The sequence below is a fragment of the Henckelia pumila genome, chromosome 4 (genome assembly GCF_033568475.1).
Source record: "Henckelia pumila isolate YLH828 chromosome 4, ASM3356847v2, whole genome shotgun sequence".
Lineage (NCBI taxonomy): Eukaryota > Viridiplantae > Streptophyta > Magnoliopsida > Lamiales > Gesneriaceae > Henckelia > Henckelia pumila.
The window spans coordinates 144,414,489-144,435,254 of record NC_133123.1 but is presented as its reverse complement, the minus strand read 5'-3'; the positions used below and the strand labels follow the sequence as shown (position 1 = coordinate 144,435,254).

Below are 20,766 nucleotides of genomic sequence, written 5' to 3'. Positions count from 1 at the left end.
CCGAGATTCATCGGTCCGTATGAGATTTTGCATAGGATATGTGATCTAGCCTACAAATTAGCACTTCCTCCTTTTTTATCTGGTATTCACGACGTATTTCACGTCTCGATATTGAGGAAATATCATCCAAATACTTCTCATGTTCTTCAACCTAACGAAGCCAAACTTGATGAAACTCTGAGTTATTTCGATAGACCGATTCAGATCCTTGACAGAAAGGAGAAACAGCTCAGAACCAAATCGATCCCATTGGTAAAAGTTCAGTGGAGTCGTCATGGAGTCCAAGAAGCGACTTGGGAGACAGAATCTGACATGAGACAGAGATTTTCGGATTTGTTTATCTGACGTGAGTCCTTATTCTATTCTTGATTCTTATTTCTTTTTAATGAGTTGATATTACTGATTTCGAGGACGAAATCTATTCTTAGAGGGGGAGAATTATAACGCCCCGTTTTTATCTTAATTGATGTTATTTGAGATATTAAGTGATTTCAGAATTCGAGAGCCGGTTTTTATTAATCAGGGACCTTTTTGCAATTTTTGGAAATTTCAGGGACTAAAACGCAAAATTGAGCTTTGTTATATATTGGACTTTGAATAAGTCTTTTGCACCACTCCATCATCCCCTCCACACGTTGGAATTTGATCTGAAGTAGATATCTGCGATCACAGCATCGAGTGCTCCGTTTGGAATTAAGTTTCTCTTATTTCTACGAGGTTTGAATTTTTGGATGTCTTTAGAATTGATTGATATTTGGAGAGGATGTTCTTGAGGTTGCTGTGATAGTATATCTAAGACGGTTCGGAGATTTATCGACGATCGGATTTGATATGATTTTTCTTATGATTTTCAAAACTTAGATTTTTAGATGTGTTGGGTTTGACTTGGAAATGATGTTAGATGATTGGTTTGAGTATTTGGAATTGATATTCTGCTGTCTGCAATTTCGGTTTGATCAGTTTATAGCCGTTATGCCGTCAGTTTGAGTTTCGGGATGTCGTTTCTATTGATTTGATTATACTGAGTTTGATGAGGTTTTGCTATCGATATTGATCATGTGACTTCTTCTGTTAGATTGATTCGAAGTCCTTGGAGTTGCGAGATTGCAGCTTCGATCAGTTCGGAAGATTGAGCCGGTATAGTATCGACTTCTTACTTTGATCGTAGAACTTGAATAGATATTGAATTGAGATTTGTTGTTTTACAGATTGAAGATTGTGAACGACAAGAAAGTATAAGACGACATTGAAATGAAATAGGACGATTAACTTGAATCCGGATTGATTCGAGTGTCCTAGAAGAAATCACATATTGCATGTTTATATGCTTATTTGAACTTATGATTGAGTTGATGATTGAATGCATGAGATTTCATATGCATTCATTTTGAGCCGATTGATTATTCATTTTGAATTAGACGATCTAGAGATTATAGTTGAGTGGCCTTGGTAGGCGATTTACTACAAGTATCGATTAACTCACTATAATGCCCTAGAGCTAGAGGATTAAAATATACCTCATCCACCTCGAAAGGGGAGTTCGGTGTGATTGTTGGATATTTTAACCTCGGGATCCCAAACCAAAGAAAAAAAGAAGAATTTCTTTTGATTATCTGAGTCTGATAATCCAGAAGTTTTAAAGTCATGCATATCATTTTAATTCCGCAATTGAATGAATTACTTAAGGTATATGTGGAATTTAATTATATATCATGTTTTGATATATTATGTGATATTGTATGCTATTCTCTTTTACTGGGAATATTATTCTCACCGGATTATCCGACTGTTGTCTTTGCTTGTATGTGTACTTGGCAACAGGTGGGACAGGATCAAGTCAGAGACCTCATGGCTAGATCGGGAATGAGATGATAGAAGTGAGGCTTAGATGTTAGGAGTCATTTATGTATTTTTGAACTCCTGTTGTTTTGTATAAGTCGAACTAGTTGGAACTTATGCATGATTTTTGTTGAAGATTGTATGCATCTAGAATCGAATACTTTTATATCTTGTTGAATGAGAATATGATGTTTGGAATGTATTTGATAGAGTTCGAGTTGAATTTTTGAGGAAAAACCAGTTTTATTTCTGGTACAGAGCATCTCGCTCGATCGGTAGAAGTTCACCGATCGAGCGAGTACCCCTGTACCAAAATAGAGAGTTGGACATTTTTGTGTCCGCTCGATCGGTAAGATTTTACCGATCGAGCGGGCGTCCTGATTTTTGGGCAGTGGCTTCGGAATCCTTGGCCGCTCGATCGGTAAGAATTTACAGATCGAGCGGGCACTTTTCAAAAAATAAAAAATTTCGATGTCTTAATCCTTATTGTTTAACTGTGTTGATCAATTGCTTTACTCTAAGTTTATGATTAGAATCGAGGCCTCACAAAACAGTAACTTCATGAATATCAAGGTGGTTCCCTTCTTCAACATCCGGTGTGTCAGAAGGAGTATTTATTATGGCAGGGTTGAACTCAAAAAGCTTTTCTCTCTCAAAAATTCCAGCTTGGTTTCTTGATGTAAGGCACCACTGGAGTAAAACTATAAAATAGCTTTTGAGCCTTTCAAAACCTCAACACAAATTGAACCTTCCATTGGCGTTCACATCAATATTCTTCTCATCAATCAGCCTCGATTCCCATACAAAATTCACACAGAAGTATCTTCTCCATAGTAGAACTTGTAGGAAAAGACAGTAGTCAAATAAAACTCAGCAGCATTCGTGTTGTCTGTGATGTTGGCAACACCATCAACAACACTAACATCAGTATCAGCATCATCATCTTCCTCGGAAAACTTGATTCCTAACTATCTTAAGCATCATACTTATCTTAGATATGGAGGAATTATCAGATACATTGGGCCTGATTGCAGCAAATTATTCTAGCATCTCTTTATCAAGCTCATCATCGAAAGTATGAGTAAAAACAACCACATAAATATCAACCTTCCCTTGCTTTAGAATGTCCAGAACTTGAGTTAAGGAAGCTTCATCATCATCATAAAAGACAATTTTCTCAGTAGCAATAGGAGGAACAAAAACATCAAATTCAATCATCAATCGATACTCAGCCATTATAGTATACATTATATTCCTTCTCCTGAATTATTTTCTTCACTGCATGATCCATCGAAGATTGTACAGCAACATGAGTGATCTGCAGAAAATCAGTTGTGGGATCAGTGTTGCGCGCAGTGTTGGCAACACGAGGCACAACATCAAATTCAGACCAAGTTAGGTCTATTTTCCCTTCCAGCAAAATATGACCAACCTTCAATTCTTAATCAACCATAGACAAAGACTCATCAATGTCTCGGATAAAGCCATATTATTCCAGAATCCCAAATATGAGGGATGAAAAAGGCAAATTTGTGGACATTATCAACATCTATCAGCAAATTGGAATATGAACTTGAATATCAACTTCACAAAACTTGAAAGGACATCAAGTTCCAACTGCAAAAAGTACCACTCCTTGTACTTGGCTACCATAGTAGATTTGGTTGAAGGAGTCTCGTTCTTCACAACACTAATTTATTTTCAGCAGAACCCCTTTCTCTTCAATATCAAAAGTGCGATATAGAGCAGTGATAACAACTGAATCAAACATCTATTCGCTCATGCACAGACACTCTGTCAAAATTGTTAGATTGCTCAGCATCTACACTAGCAGCGAGGTTTACAAAGAGTTCCAAAACAGGCTTTCGACTATGATGAACAAAAGCAAAGACAATATAAAAAAAATCTCGAGTCTTGAACAAATTCGACCAAATTCTGCCTCTTGCAAGCATCCAGATCAATCTTCTTCTCTTCAATGAATTCATGGTTGACATACATATGTCAATAAACAATAGAAGCTTCTGAACACAACTTGAGAAATAAGACAAATGACATATCATATTCTGCATAAACAATATTGCCTCCAGTGTTGGCAACACCATTCACAACATCATCACCAGCAGAATTTTTAGTGTTCGCTTCCTCAAATTCATCATCCTCAGAGATGAAAGATGAACTACCAGAAAATTTTTGCCTATAATCTGCAAGTTTCTGTTGCATATCTGCATTCGGTTCTTTCTCAATGACAGCATAAGTAGGCACATGTTTGGAAAAACGAAAACAAAAAAAAAACAATCTGATTAGCACAGAAAGCAGATAAGCCTAAATATAATCAAAGCGAGAAAATGTACAAAGACAATTTGATGACTGCAAAGACCAATTAAGAATAAGAATAATCAAATCAATGAGGAATATATGCTTAAAAGAAATCCATTGGATAGTAAAAAGAAATTCAAACAATCAAGCATTCACCTTCTAACAAACTCATCCAGAAATACTTACCAACGAAAATTCTTATGGGTAAAACTTTTCAAATCGAGGAAATAAAATCCAACCCAATTATGAAAATAATCCGAGATTGAAAGCAATCAAAATTCCCATAAATAACTCCACATCGGCTTAACTCCACTAAATCATTGTTAATCACAAAAATTCAATTTTCAGTAGATAAAGTATTTCACCAAATTTGTTCGTTTAGAACGTCAAACCCTGAACAGAAAATATTCACAATTTTGAATGCATATGCATGTCTTATTTTATTCCTAAAATAGAATGTAACAAAAAAATAAAATGCAACCACATGCACATGATATGTTCACAAGTGTAGTGTTGCCTTTCGTGTTGACAACATCATCAACAACACCATAGTTTTTCAAAAAGTATTTGAAACTTACACACTTGATTACCTTTGATTTCAGAAAATTTCCAGAAGTGGTAGCCTGCACACTAAAAGAACAGTATTCATTGGACTCAATTAGGTAGCTTTTTCCATTTTCTTCCGATTATTGGTAAAGTTTGTAAGTATGACATTGATCATCAAACTTAGTAAAAAGCTGAACACTGAATTTGCGAAACCACCTTTCACATGGGACAAGAACATGGAATACACGTACATCCCTCAACTACTTAGTGGTTTAATCAGAGTTCTATAAACAAGGGCCAGTGTGTTTTTAAAAAAATGTTCTGTAGAAAAACTTGGTGTCAGTCAAATAATTGTAACACAGATTAACACACTACACATCACAAAATGAATGCAGAATGTCTAAAATCCTAAATATGCATGAAAGGAAAAACAACAGTGTTGTCTATGGTGTTGTAACACCGGAGACAACATCAGTAAATGGTTATAATGCACACATGCTGAAAGACCTCCGAAGAGTTGAGAATCCCTCGAAATCTAAAGCTTTTGTGAATATAACTGTCAGTTGGTTATTAGTTTCAACAAAATCCATTCGGATCACACCTTTTTCCACCAAATCTCGAATAAAGTGACGTCGAATGTCAATGGGTTTTGTGCGAGAGTGTTGAACGGGGTTTTCTGAAATGTCAATCACACTCAAATTATCACAATAAAAAATGGGGGATTGACTTTTAAATTCACAATCCTCTAACATTTGGTTCATCAAAAAAGGTTGTGAACAAAAAGCTCCATCTCCAAGACAACAACACCCTCCCATAGTGCATTTTCTATCATTCAAAATCCCAGCACATAAACACACAGTAAAACCAACAAGAATGGTATTTGTCTCCCTATTTACCACAATCTCAAATCCAAGGTGTCTGAGGTGTATCTTAAGATACATTTTACTTCTTTTAAAAGTGTGACCTTAGGATCAGATTGGTACCTAGCACATAAACTGTAGTAGCCAGTTCCAATTTACAAGATTAATTGGTTAATTATATTTTATTAACAAGAGCACAAGTTAAGATCAAGAACACATGACATGAGTAGCTCGAGTCGGTCATAAGTAGCTCGGGTCGGTCATGGTTGTTCAACAATAGCTCGGGAATTGAGCAAGAGCTCAGGCATTGAGCTAGAGCTCGGGCTTGGAGCTAGGGCTCGGGAATGTGTTAGTGCTTGGCTCGGGTCGGGGCATAGGGTGCTCAAGAAATTGATGTGCAAGGCCAGGATAGTGTTCGGTCATGGGAAGAACACATGGTATTCAGGTCGGAAATGGACACGTGGCTGGAGCTATAACACGATTAGTGTCCTGCTAGGTGTCATGCACTCGATTGACACCTGTCCCGGCTCATCCTCTATAAATAGGAGTCGAGGGTTCGGTCATTTTACACCATTTCATCTCACTTCTTAGTTCTACTCGGACCAAGGAGTAGCTCGGGAGCTTGGGAGCTCGGGAAAGAGTAGCTCGGGAGTTCGGGAAGGAGTAGCTCGGGGCTTGACCAGGAGCAGTTCAGGTCGGGCTTGACCAGGTGCAGTTCAGGTCGGGCTTGAAGGTAGAGGTCAGGTCGGGTCAGTCTTGAGACCAGGTCGGGTCGGGACTTGGACCTAAGGCAGCTAGGGGTTGTCTTCTTCCAGCTTAGTTCAGACTTCGGTGTTAGGAACGATAGTACTGTTCGAGATATCCTGACTGTGACGACCCGGTTCTTAATCTCTCGAATAAAATAATAATCTAAGGTTCATGAATTAAGGTCAAGCATCAAAGCCAAAACCAAAAGATTTTTTTTTTTAATCAATGTGGCTCGCTCGAGCAAGCCTCACCCCTCGCTCGAGCGAGAGCTGCTCGGGTCCAAGACACCCCGCCCCCTTGGCTCGCTCGAGCGAGCCTCGGGTTCCGCTCGAGCGATCTGCACTCTGTCCAGCTGCTAAAACTCTGATTTTCTGCTGTACAATGAAGATTTATACTATATAACCTCTTCCAACAAAACCAAATGTACAAGAGAAGGTGATAACATCAAAAACTCAAACCCAACAAGATCATGTGTTATACATCTCAAAGTAGTAGAATCTCTAGACTAAAAGTTCAAGTCTAAGAAGAATTAAGACAATACTAAGATTCATAACATGAGTTTCAACATGCTTCATTTCATATCCATCTAGCATTAACAACATCATAACATCTATATAAAGATGTCAACTAGAAATTCATAAACTAGAGTTTAGTACAACACAAGCTAAAATCATTGCATAAAACCAACTATATCTCAAGTTGATACAATTTGACAGCAACTCAATATCTAAACCCGGATCACCACTCTACTTTCTCTCGATCTCAATTCTTCAGGGTCTTTTCGGACTCGTTCCAATCCCACCTATTGTTATGCACACATACAAACAAGACAATAGCCGAAGAGACTCCGGTGAGAATTTAATCACAATATAAAACAACATAAACATGCATAATCTCAAGTAATTCAACTTGAAGTATATATCAATTATTCAACAAATAAGACTCAAGGCAACTTAAAACATATTAACTCAACATTGTATAAATCAAGTTGCAAACATTGCATTTAAGCAAGACATGCTATCAATATTTACAAACTCATATCAAATCAATAAGTCAATATCAACTCTTCAAACAATCATCATTTTCTTATACCCTTACCTGTCGAATATCTTCCAAAAAAAATTCATTCAATAAAATAAAGACTCAAAGACAAGTCGAGGGTTCAAGGATTCAAGTCTCACAGAATCGATAATTTCAAAAATCATCTCATTGGGATCCCGGGAATATATTAAGGCCCAAAATCAAGCCTCCCACCTACGCTCCCGCTCGAGGTGGTAACAATCTCATATTCCCTGGACTGTGAACACTATACTGAGAATTCGTAGCAAAAATAAATCAAGTCCAGATCTCTAGCTTCTCATATACAAGTTCACCACGTCCACTATTTTCTTTTCGATTCTGTTTTCAAGGTTTCGAAAGAATTGTGGCTCAAGAGGGTTACTATCAATTCTATAACCAATCTACCACAACTCAACAACTCAAAATAATTTAAACTCATCAATATCAAATAAATTATCAATCATCAATCTCAATAAGTAATCATGTTTAAATCAAAAACCTCATATATCAACCAAATCAACTAAGTCAAGTATTCATTTAGATAATAAAAGAGTAAGTAAGTACTCATATAATCATCTATTAACATAGAAGCACAAAGTATGTGGTTTTAGAAAGGAATACTCAATAGATTCATATTGAGTGTGCAAGTCATTTCTTTAAAGGTTGTCTTATACCTTTCTTTTCTTGGTTTTTAAACTCTTCAACTCTTCAAAATCTTGACCCAAATCAATCCCGGTTCGAAGCTGAACTTCTCGAGCTCAATGTTTCCTGTTTTCAATTTGAAAATACATCATATATATTCAAGAACATCAGCAAGAACTCAAACCATGTTCAGCTCAATCAAAGAGAATTCAAAACTAATCAATTCTTGACTTGACGGCATTAACGATTAAACTTCGGCAACCGTAACTCATTTCTATCAACTCTATCATTTATATCAACTTCATATACATCTTATAACAGCTGAATATAATCATATATCAGCTAATTCAGAAGCATAAATTCGAACCCAACTTCTGAAAAATCTTGACGATTGCAAACAACGATTGTTCTTCGGTTCAACTTCGATACCGTAATTTATATCATTTCTAAACATCATATTAACTTCTAATAAACCTCATACCAGCAAGATATCAATAAGAACCAGCACATACACATTCAAACTAGCAAGATCAGATGGTAGGAATTTCAAATCATAGCTAAAACTCATAACAATTTCCTACAATAACCGTTCTTTAATCCGTCTTCGATATCGCCATACATATCACATTTAACCATAATCTGAACATCTAATTCATCTCTTAACATCATATACCAGCGTAATCAAAGGTGATAATCTCGAAATAATTGCTGGAATTTCATATCAAACTCAATCGTTGTCCGTTCTTCGATTCAATTGCGATATATCAAGATATAGAAGCTTTAGAACATTAATATATGATCAATCTGATTTCTGCCCCATATCAACATTTCAAAATCATAATAAATCTCATCAATACTTACATCAATAGATAGCCCTTATTGCAAGGAGTCCGGAACTATTTTCAGAATTGAATTCGGACAAACGGATCACAAGAAATCAAGGATTGAAGATGATAAAATATCTTGAGCTTTCCTTTCCTTTCTCTCTCGGTTTTGGTTTCTAAAATTCTGAACATGTACATGTATTTACACGTTCCTATTCATAATAAAGACATGTGTCCATGCACTTTTCCCATATTTGCACTTTGGCTCCTCAAGTCTTCATTAATTGCAAATCGGTCCTCGGCAAATCTTTTTAATTCAATTTCAATCCTAAATAATTTAAGAATATTAAAATTTAATTCAAAACTCCAAAATTCTCAAATTAAATATACTTGGATTAAAATTAAATAATTTCTGGATTAAATCAATTAATCCCGGGCCTTACAATTCTCCTCCGCTAAGATCGGATTTCGTCCTCGAAATCTCATGCAATCTATACGCACATAAGATAAGGAATAAGAAAAATACTGAATAAGAACTCATATCAGTAGAATAACTCAGAATAACACTGATTCATATCGGATTCAACTTTTCAAATAACTTCTTCAATTCTACAACGACTCCACTGAACTGTCACCAGCGGAATAATCTTATGTCTGAGTTGCTTTTCTTCCTCATCAAATATCTATATTAGCTGTTTGACATACATCAATGTCTCATCAAACTTAATCTCATCTGATTGAAGTACATAAGAAGTCTTCATTCTAATACGTTCGCAGCATAAAATACATCGCGAATATCAGAAATCAATAAAGACAAGGTAATTCGAGAGGCAAGATTGCCTACTTCTTCGGAAGTGTCATAAGATTCAATAATTCTTGAAGATAATAGTCTTCGCTAGTCAAATGAGATAAGACTTCAGCAATTAAAAGAATCTTCAAACATACTCGATCTTTCTGTTCACAAATCAAAGGTCGGTGTCTAATTTTCGTAAGTCTTGCTTCTCGATCTTAACCTATCTTCATTCTCGTCTGAATAAGCTTCTCAGTCTCTATCATTTCTCAAATCATATCTGATCCAATAACTGATAATTCTGAAATACTATCTCAATTCAGGGAATTTCTGATTTTCTTGTCATTTCACAATTCAGAACAGTATCGTTACATCTATTAGATAGCTGTTACAAGAATTATAATATTCAAGTGGCAATATTAGTCCGCTAATACCGAATCAGATACTAAAATTCTGAGCATCTCCTCAAATTTTGGATAGTCAACTCAGACAATCCTTCGATAAGAGGATGGTCGAATAAAATCTCATAAAACCAATTACTCAAAATATTTGACAATCGATACCACAATCAATCAATTAAATCTAAAGTCGTAAGCTTGACAATAGATTTTCATAATTCCTGTCCTCTCATCATATCAGTAACTTCTTTTACAGCTATCTTTTCATATCTGTATCATATCCAATATAGCATATTCTTGCATTTGTTGAATTCTACTTTAAGTAAATCGCAAACTCATAACGATCAGTAGCATAACTGAGAAATTTAACTCAAAATAGTACTCTGACATAATAGATCTCAACCTTTCTGCCATAACATCGAGTAATATCAATTTCAGAGTCAAACTCCTTTGGCGATCTCTTATAACAAGGAATAACATTTCTCATATAGCTACCATCTATTTCATCATCTTGTATAACTTCAAATACAACAGATTATTCCAACTATACGAACTATCAAAAATTATATCGCAATCTCCTGCCAATATTGATAGTTTCAGAATAAAATTCAATGAAATTTGATCTTCTTTCGATTCTGAACTACGAATTTGTTCATAACTCATTCAATTGACCTTGCTCAGTCTAATTCATTGACAATATAGACTTTAGAACCAAGAATTCTATCACATCTGCATTCATATCTCATCTGCTAGAATTGATAAATTCTATAACTGTGCAAATCAATCATCTAATCAAGGCAAAAAGATAACAATTTAGTATTGTGGCCTTATTCAATTTCTGATAAGTAGCATAAAATCTCACTGATCTGTGTCTCTTTCAATTTGTGCAGTTCTGTTGGTGCCATTCTATAAGGTACTAGAAAATCAATAAGATACCTGGCATCAGTTACGTATCGAAGTCCATCTCACAGGCTGGAATCTCAGAATTTCATTTGGAAAATAGCAGCAATTCGATAATAATTGACAAATCAATCAATTCCGAGCTAGCTTCCAATACATTGATTGCATAACAAAGAATTTTCTCTGCTCTTTTCTGCAATCATCAAATCATAAATAGAATAGATATCGAAGAAATTCAACATGTCGAACTCTTACCGTAGAATTCCCAGCCCTCTATCAATTCAATTCTGAATCTCATAACTTTCTGAATCAATCGACGACATCCATGTACTTGATCAACATATCTAAGCCGATATTTCAATCATAATCTGACGAACCAAGCACAATACAATCGATGTTTCTCACATTACCATCAGACTGTAGTATACAATTTTCGAACAGATGTCACTTCCTTCAAACTCACGAATAGATACCACAGTAGATAAGATATCAACATGTCATGCACATAATATGGAAATTTCGTTCAGAGATAACATATGGGATGCTCCAATATCTTCAAGCACATAAGCAAAATAATCATAAAGAGAATAATTACCAGTTATATCATCATTCGATCAGCATATAGCTCCTCATAAAGTTCCTATACACACTCTAGAGTTATATCATCATTGACAGCTTCTTGATCACCAAAATTACCAAGAGTAGATGTATTCAAGCAAACTGATTTTTCACTGGTGTTGCAAATTGGTGTTGCAACACCGGAGGCAACACCCAGTGGGTTGACTTGAAAACATCTCTTTGCTTTCAACAATGAAGCCAGGGAGTTATGATCTTGTTCATCATTCTGTTCTTGATCTCTGTCAGAGTCATCATCACTCAAGAACATAGTCATACCTTTGTGGAATCGATTTGCACATTCAATTGCATAGTGTCCATATCCTTTGCATTACCTGCATTGCACATAATCAAAATACTTGGTATTGGATTCATGATTAACAACATACCTTGGTCGAGATGTTTCTCGAGTAGGTGACACCCTCAACAGATTTTCAGGAGCAGGAAAATTAGGGTGCTTAAATTGTTGTCCAAATTTTTATTTGTTTCTTCTTTTCAAATAATTTTCAAACTTTTGGGTGATCAAAAAAATTGAATCTTCACATAAATCTGAATTATTGACTTCCGGTGGTCGAAATCTGACGTCAACAACCGGCACGTCCATGATAAACCTACAAAACAAAAATAACCAGAATCTCTCTTAGTAAGGTCAAAAGTTGGCTCTGATACCACTTGATAGAAATCGTATTGTAATTGTAGGTTAAAATAAAGAGTCAGTATTGTCCGCGGTGTCACAACATCAACGACAACACAGTGCAGCGGAAAATAAACAAAAATAAATAACACAAGAAATTAATTTTGCACGAGTATAAAAACTCGTGTGGGTGCTTTAGGGCTAAATATCACTAGCAAACGTAAGATCAGTCTTACAAAATAATCCTAATGATTTTACGAAAAATCATTAAATCCTAAATTTCTCAACAAGTTGAGAAATCAAACTTGCATCCTAAAATACAACAGAGTATAAAAAAAATCAGATGCAACTCCCGTAGCCTAAATTGAAGAGACAGAAAAATCTTCGATCAACACAGTTCCCACAGTGTTGTCTCTGATGTCTTCAACACGAACGGCAGCATGGGGACAAGCAACAACGATGGTTGCAAAAATTCTTCAGAATCTTCGAATTCTTCTATGTGATTTTCTCTGAAAGCTCTTCTGAATTCTCCTCTGAAGTGTACGATTGTTTGTGCGCACAATCCTTTACTTATAGATGAGAGTCCAAGTAGAGAAAGGATTCCTTATAGAGTCCTGCACAAATAAGAAAATAAGTCTTTGTTAGGAATTAGACTCTTTTGATATCATCTTGATAATATATGATAACGATAATACAAAATATTTCCTTATCAAGATAATACTCAATCTAGGCAAATATCTATCTCAATATTTTCGATAATAGCACATAAATATTCAACCTATCGTATCATATCTTGATAATAGTTTATAAACATAAATCCCTTAATTTTCTAATCAAGATATAATATTCATTCTAGTTAAATATCTATCCTAGTTAATCTCGAGATCATAGAATATTTAACCATGTCAAATCAAATCTATTGTCTAGAAGGCAAAATTCAATATTATAATTAACACGCATAAGAAAAAGATTTTCAATGAATTAAAATTCTTTTCAGTTACCATCGCCCCGATCCATCCTCATATTTTATTAATTCAAATATTTTTTTATAATTTATCTAGCTAGCTCCTAGCTAGCTTGTGTAATATATATACACAATACAATGTGCTTATTTTTTTGTAAAAAAATATATATATGTATATATATGGTTTAATTTCTAATTTACTCTTTATATATATAGGTTCAGTACCCCTTTTAGTTTTGTTGGATCATGAACACCAAAACATTCGGGGGTGCATTGAAACCCCACCTGGCTGCTGTTTGGTTCAATAATGATATCAGTTGTGGATTATATATATATATACATATATATAGTCATGAATTAAAGAGAGGGATCAGATAGGATGTTTGATAAATAGAAATATATATAATTGATTGTGAGTATATAATTTTGAATTGGATTAAAACTTGCATCAAAAGTAAAATGGAGACATGTGACTTTGCATGCACGCATGATTGGTGGATATATGGGTGCTGGAATAAATATCATCACGATTAATATATAATCGTTGATTATATCCCTCAAGATATCAAAACCCGGACCATAAAAAATAAATAAATAAATATATATATATATATATATATATATATATATATATAATATGTTAATTTCCATTTCCACTTCTTTCAAGAAATTAAATAGAAGCAAGCTCGATCGGATCGGACCACAATTCAAAATACCAACAATAATATCTCATGAATACATGCAGAGCCAAAAATTAATGGGTCCTCTGATCAGTGATTTCAGATTAATGGAGTCGTGCCTCACAATTGGGCAACGTAACTAGTGTAGCAACGTTAATTGGCTGTGTATCATCACATGGCATGGCTTCCCAAGGAACGTAACATGACATGGCCACACTTGCTTCTGACCATGCAAGCTCTGCTCATTATAAATTCATCATCTCAACATCCAAACCTCATAATTATAATATATGGATTTTTATTTACCCTTGTCAAAATTCATAATATATATATATATATATATGCCATGTCAATTCAAAAGAAGTAGAGGGAATTGATCAATTAGCTTGTCAAAACCACTAATTAATTCTTCCACTAGATCATCAGCATGCATTAATTAAAGATTATCTTATTATTATTATTCCTCATGTTTCTTTTTTTGTTCCTGTCGGATAAGTCAAAGCCTAAAGAAGAAGAGGTCGGTGAAAAAAGATTATTTTGAAAATTGAAAATGGCCAATTATATTTATAGAAAATTTATGCCCACCCAAAGATACTGATTGATTCTCACCTAAACCATGATTCTATAGGCCTCAAACTCCTCGCGCGCTGGCGGTGAAAAACAATGTAAAATGCACCAATTATTGATCCACAAAACTTGTGATTTTCTCAAAATATATATATATATATATATATATATATATATATATATATATATATAGCAATAGCAATAGCCCTACCTTTAGATTATATATATATATATAAGATTTATATAACAAAGCTTTATTCACACCCTCCACTCCACATTGAGAAACATTAAAGCTGACAAATATTCTAAAGCAGAAACCGATCGATGAAATTTTTAGTATTATCATTTATCATGTTGTGTTGTGTGTGAGTGTGTCCCTGTTTATTAGTTATTATAATATTATCTTGAAGGAGATATATAAAAGTTGGCGAAAAAGATAAATTCGGCCCCCACCTCTCAACCTTAGCCAACAAGCCAATGAAATATTTACATGATTCTAACCACATAATTTATTTAATTAAATTTCCCCTAGTTGTCAATATATATATATATCACCCTGGTCGCCACTTTTGTTTATATTTTTATTATATTATAATATTTTCATATCTTTTAAAAGTCTTTTTGGTCTTTAATTAATGATATCATTCTAATCTTATATTTATACCCTCAAAAATATTTTTGTTTTTCATTGTTATTGAATAAAAGAAACAAAAACGGTTCAATATTAATATATTACTCCATTATCTTCTCCCATTATTTTTATTAACCATGTTCATCACTTTATCTAACAAAATTTCTTTCTCTTTTCAAATCAAATATTTAAAATAAAGTAAATATACATAAAATTTATATATTATATCATACGTTTTGCGCATGCTTGATGCTAATATATATATATATACTTTCGAAAATCTACATTATCGACACGTGGAGGAACCAAGGTGGGTCCCTATTATACCATGTACGCATATATATAGACACGAAACTAATATGTTTTTACTCCCATCAAACCGGAAAATTAAACACCACCACCCCAACATATTTTGCTTATACAATTGTCTGAATCATGTGCAACTCAAAGCCCTCTTCTCCTTTCTCCTTTTCTTATCCACTACAAATGTAACCCATTTCTTAAACCCTAACAAACAAATGCAATATCTTCCCGCAGATGATGATCTTCAAAGATGGCCAACATCTTCCGAGGTACGTATAAATAAATTAATTTTATTATAATAATATCATGATAGCTAGCTCGTGAATTAATATATTGAAATTATTATTAATTCTTGCTAGCTTAAATATTTGTTTTAATCAGGCCCTGGAAGAAATGAAAGCCATAGGAAAAATATCGGCGCCAACAGCTATGACAGGACTGATATTGTATTCAAGAGCCATGATTTCGATGCTTTTTCTTGGATATATAGGTGAGCTAGAACTTGCCGGGGGATCTCTTTCTATTGGTGTTGCGAATATAACTGGTTACTCTGTTATTTCTGGATTGGCCATGGGGATGGAGCCCATCTGTGGCCAAGCTTATGGAGCCAAACATATGAAACTTGTTGGCTTGACTATGCAAAGAAGTATCTTGCTTCTTCTCTCCACTTGCATTCCCATCTCTTTTATGTGGTTAAACATGAAAAAGTTGCTCCTATGGTGTAATCAAGATGAACAAGTATCATCCGTGGCTCAAACTTTTATCGTTTTCGCCATCCCGGATCTCTTCTTCCTCTCATTGCTTCATCCTTTGAGAATTTATTTAAGGACTCAAAGCATCACACTCCCATTAACCTACTGCTCCTCTCTATCGGTGTTGCTACATGCGCCCTTGAATTTTCTGCTGGTGAATTATTTCAATATGGGTGTTTCGGGAGTCGCCTTAGCCATGTCTTTGACAAATCTTAATCTCGTTATAATGCTCTGCTTGTTTATATATTATTCTGGCGCGTATAAAGACACGTGGGTGGCGCCAAGCATGGATTGTCTCCGGGGATGGTCCAAATTGCTGGCTCTAGCGGTGCCAACTTGCGTCTCCATTTGCTTAGAATGGTGGTGGTATGAACTGATGATAATGCTTTGTGGGCTGCTGCAGAACCCCAAAGCCACCATTGCTTCCATGGGAATTCTGATTCAAACAACCTCATTAGTGTATGTGTTCCCCTCGGCGTTGAGTTTGGGTGTGTCAACTCGAGTAGGGAATGAGCTGGGTGCAAGACGGCCCGCCAAGGCTCGAACATCGATGATGGTGGCCCTGTTCATGGCCGTGGTGTTGGGCCTAGCGGCCATGGTTTTCACAACAATGATGAGGCACAGGTGGGGGAAACTTTTCACGAGGGATGCTGAAATTTTGGAGCTCACAGCCATGGCGTTGCCGCTGGCAGGGTTGTGCGAGCTTGGGAATTGCCCTCAAACCACGGGGTGTGGAGTGTTACGGGGAAGTGCGAGACCAAGTATCGGGGCAAATATAAATTTAGGGTCATTTTACATGATAGGAATGCCGGTGGCTTTCTTGATGGGATTTGTGATGAAACTGGGGTTTCCAGGGTTATGGATCGGACTTCTTGCAGCACAGGCATCTTGTGTATTGTTAATGCTGTTTGTTTTGGGCAGAACAGATTGGATTCTTCAAGTCGAAAGAGCTAAACAACTCACAGAAGACCTTCATCAATCTTCTTCTTCTTCCAATCATTCTTTGTTGCCTGTTTCTGCATACAAAAGGGCTTATAATAATAGCATACATGATTTTGAAGAGTCGTTCAAATCAGTATCAGTCGAAACCGATCATGAAATAGATCCTTTAATATATAGCACTATAGTATAGGGTAATTAATTATAATATTGTACGTGTAATATATATATATATATATTATTGTACTCTATTTATAATTCGTCTTTCTCTTCTTCTTTTTTCCCACCTCCACGCTTTGTATCTTCATATTGTTGTAGAGGATCGATCAATTAAAGTTTTGATTATTATATATGTTTCTTTGTTAGAACATGTGTTTGTGTATATATATATATATATATATCATGTGTGTATATATGTATATATTGTTAATATATTTATGTGCGGTTAAATTATTAGTTAGTTCTTTCATATTAATTTGTCTTAATTTAATTAATAAATGAGCTGTTGGAATATTGTATATCATATATACAATATTAGTAAAATTTTGTTGAGAGTATAATATTATTATAGGTATGATGCATACACACATGCTGGAATATTAGCAGTTTCTTCTGAATCTTTAGTGGGAGGAGATTAATTAGATATTATTATATGGAAAGGTTAAGGTGTCGGATTCTCCTGCTTTTTATCTGTTCTTTAATGGGCGCAATTTTAGGTCAAAATATTGACTGCCAAATATGGAAATGTGTATATTATATATATTAATGATCAGTTTGACATGAATTAATTAAATTAAATATGATATGATGTCTTTTCATCTTCCTTTAATTTGTTCTCTCAAAATATATTTCTTAAGGGAGAACTAAAAGGAATATCGGTCGATGAGAATCGTTCAAAGTTGATGTCAAAACATTTATTAATTCTAAAACCTATAATTAATGTAAATAATATTATCCGGCATTGCTTTAATTAATTTTTTTTAATAAAATTAAATGTCCCTGTATATTATATCAAATGAAACATTAATTAATTTTTGGAGACTTGAAGATATGATGACATGTTAAACCATTTTTTTTTCTCGTGGAAATCCAAGATAGCTATATATATACGGGCATGCAAAATGGAAAGTATATATAAACTTTGAATTAATTTAAGCGATCATGTGGCCAAATATATAGCTAACTTTGTTACCAAAGTAGACATGTTATTTAATTTTCTAATAATTCAACCCAAGAAGAGCTGCTAGCAAGCAGAGATTTCACCAGCTTTCCAGCGCAAGCTTACTTCAAAAGATATATATATGTATATGTAGTACACACTTTAATTTCATCTTTTTCTGTTCTTTTCCCCCTTAAATTAATAATTTTTTCTTTTTAAATGAAAATATGATTTGTTTTTATTTTTGGCTATCATTGTCTTTTTTTCGATACATTCCATGCACTTTAATTTCTTCATCGATCGTGCCCATATTTCGAGCATAAAAAAATTTAATATTTCATAATACAATAGAATTCGAATAATCGTAATATTAGAGACGTATGTTCAAAAACTTCTAAAAACTACAAGATAAACATTTAAGAATTAAATTACTCTGATGCATAAAATGTATCGTTTGTAATATAAAGTGGGGGGCCTGGTTACCATTTAAGAAACAAAATATTCCAGCTACCATTTAATTTGCTAGCTCTGTCGCCTCATTGCTGTTGGAGCAGAAACGTACTGATTCATCGTTCACTTACATGCATGGCCACGGGTACTGCTTTAATCTGTATTGTAATTAATACTATTTCAGGCCAAACATTCATAGACAAAATAAATAAATATTAATCAATCTCTTTTCATTAATTAGCTAGCAAATTTGGCATGCATGCATGTATAGTTAATTCTTATATATCTGATATATGACCACTTGTATATATATATATATATATATATATATATATATATATATATGAATAGGAGAGTTCATAAATTTTTTTAATTCAGTTCTAAAAAAATAATAATAAAATAAAACTCACATGCCAGTTCACAAGCCTCCAAGCAATCAATCATGCATGCAAAAAGCTCAAGTTACGACTTAGTTTGGTAGTACTAACACCAAATAATGTGATTGAACACTTTGTAATATATGTGACATTATTATGCACATAAATAATTGATTTGGCAGTACTATATCATGAATGTTTGGAACTGCTTGGAGTTCTTTTACTAAATGTAAAAGAATGCAAATCACCAAAAAATAATTTTTAACTACGTATAAGAAAGACAAATTATATTTCACTTAATTCTCAACTAAAAATTAACGTTTTTAGTGAAACTTGGGCTCATGCCAAATGTCTCGAGCAGATATAGAATCTCCATTTACCGGCCAGCTAAAATGATAATTATATTAATTAATGTGCATGGATCAGTTGAATGCCACGTGTCACACTTCTCTTTATCATAATTATGTTCTTAATTGCTTAAGAAATTGATATATTACTTCGTTCGATCGATGTGCGTGATTGCATCCATCATTATTATTATTAGTAGAAAACAAAAGGTTATATAAAAAGGAAGATAAAAAAGTTCAAGCAAATGGCGCCGCCCAAACCCTCTTTGCGCATCAAAGTGGTAGGGTAAACACACCATAAAATTTAACCAAAAATAATACAAAAGTATATATGATCACAAAAAACTTTGACAAGAAATATAATTAAACAAGTGTTCTTTTTATGTCCATATTCCTCAAATTAATTAATGCTAAAAGCCAAGGGATTTCTGACAAATCGATCGATATTATATAACAAGTATTAATTGTTCTCATTTCTTTTCTTTTTTCTTTTTCCCTTTTGAATTGAAGATGGATGCATGGTACACAAAGAGTTGAAACTGTGTGATTCCATCCACAAAATTTTCTGCCACAAGATAATTCCCATGCTTGACCAACAACTTTAAGGGATGAGGATGTAGAAAATTAAAGGGACAACGTGTACTTGTAGCTAGCTAATTGATGTGTAAGGTAAAATGATTATAATTAAATGCGTATTTTTGTAATCTTTGTTTATGAACCTTGTACATTTTATATTGAATAATTAAATGAATTTCATTTTTATATATGCACGCAGCTGGATCGACCCAAATCTCCCAGAGTACTATATAAACTAAGATTGAGTGAATGTCAGTCATGTTTACCAAATCGTAATTTGCATAATCAAGAATATATGTATATATATAATTGTGTACGTACCATTAACGTCCTTGGTTGATGCGAAAAATGCCAATGCATGTATATAATTAATTGGCTTCTATGAATTGTGATGAATTGTGCATCCAATAATCGAATGCCACCTTATGTTGGACACATTAGATGAACATGTTAGGTGGGCAGCATAACAAAATTATATATATATATATAGTTTCGATCACATGGGCAACCATCATGATCAACTACGTGAACAACAGCTGACGTGACAATCACTCATTGGATGTACAAGGTGTCACGTCAGTTGTTGCTCACGTAGTTGCCCATGATGATTGCCCATGTAATCGAAACTCTATATTATATATTCAAATAAAAAGGTAGCTTTAGGGAGCAGAAGAAAACAAAGGATTATAAGATGCACGTAGGAGTAGGAAGATGAGGAATGGATGGCGGGCAGAGAGTGGAAGTCATGTCGGGATGAGGATCGGACGGTGGTAAGAGAGTCAGGCATGCATACAAATAATATAAATAAAGTAGCATATATATATATATATATATATATATATATATATAGG

General features: G+C 34.2%; 1 protein-coding gene across 1 annotated transcript; it reads left to right on the top strand.

Moving 5' to 3' along the window:
* The first annotated feature begins 15,447 nt into the window (after positions 1-15,447).
* Positions 15,448-17,284, top strand: LOC140865893 (protein DETOXIFICATION 48-like). The gene is given in 3 exon segments (XM_073270723.1): positions 15,448-15,486; positions 15,489-15,584; positions 15,697-17,284. Coding segments are annotated over 3 exon segments (1,638 nt in total). The 3' UTR covers positions 17,200-17,284.
* Positions 17,285-20,766: the final 3,482 nt, after the last annotated feature.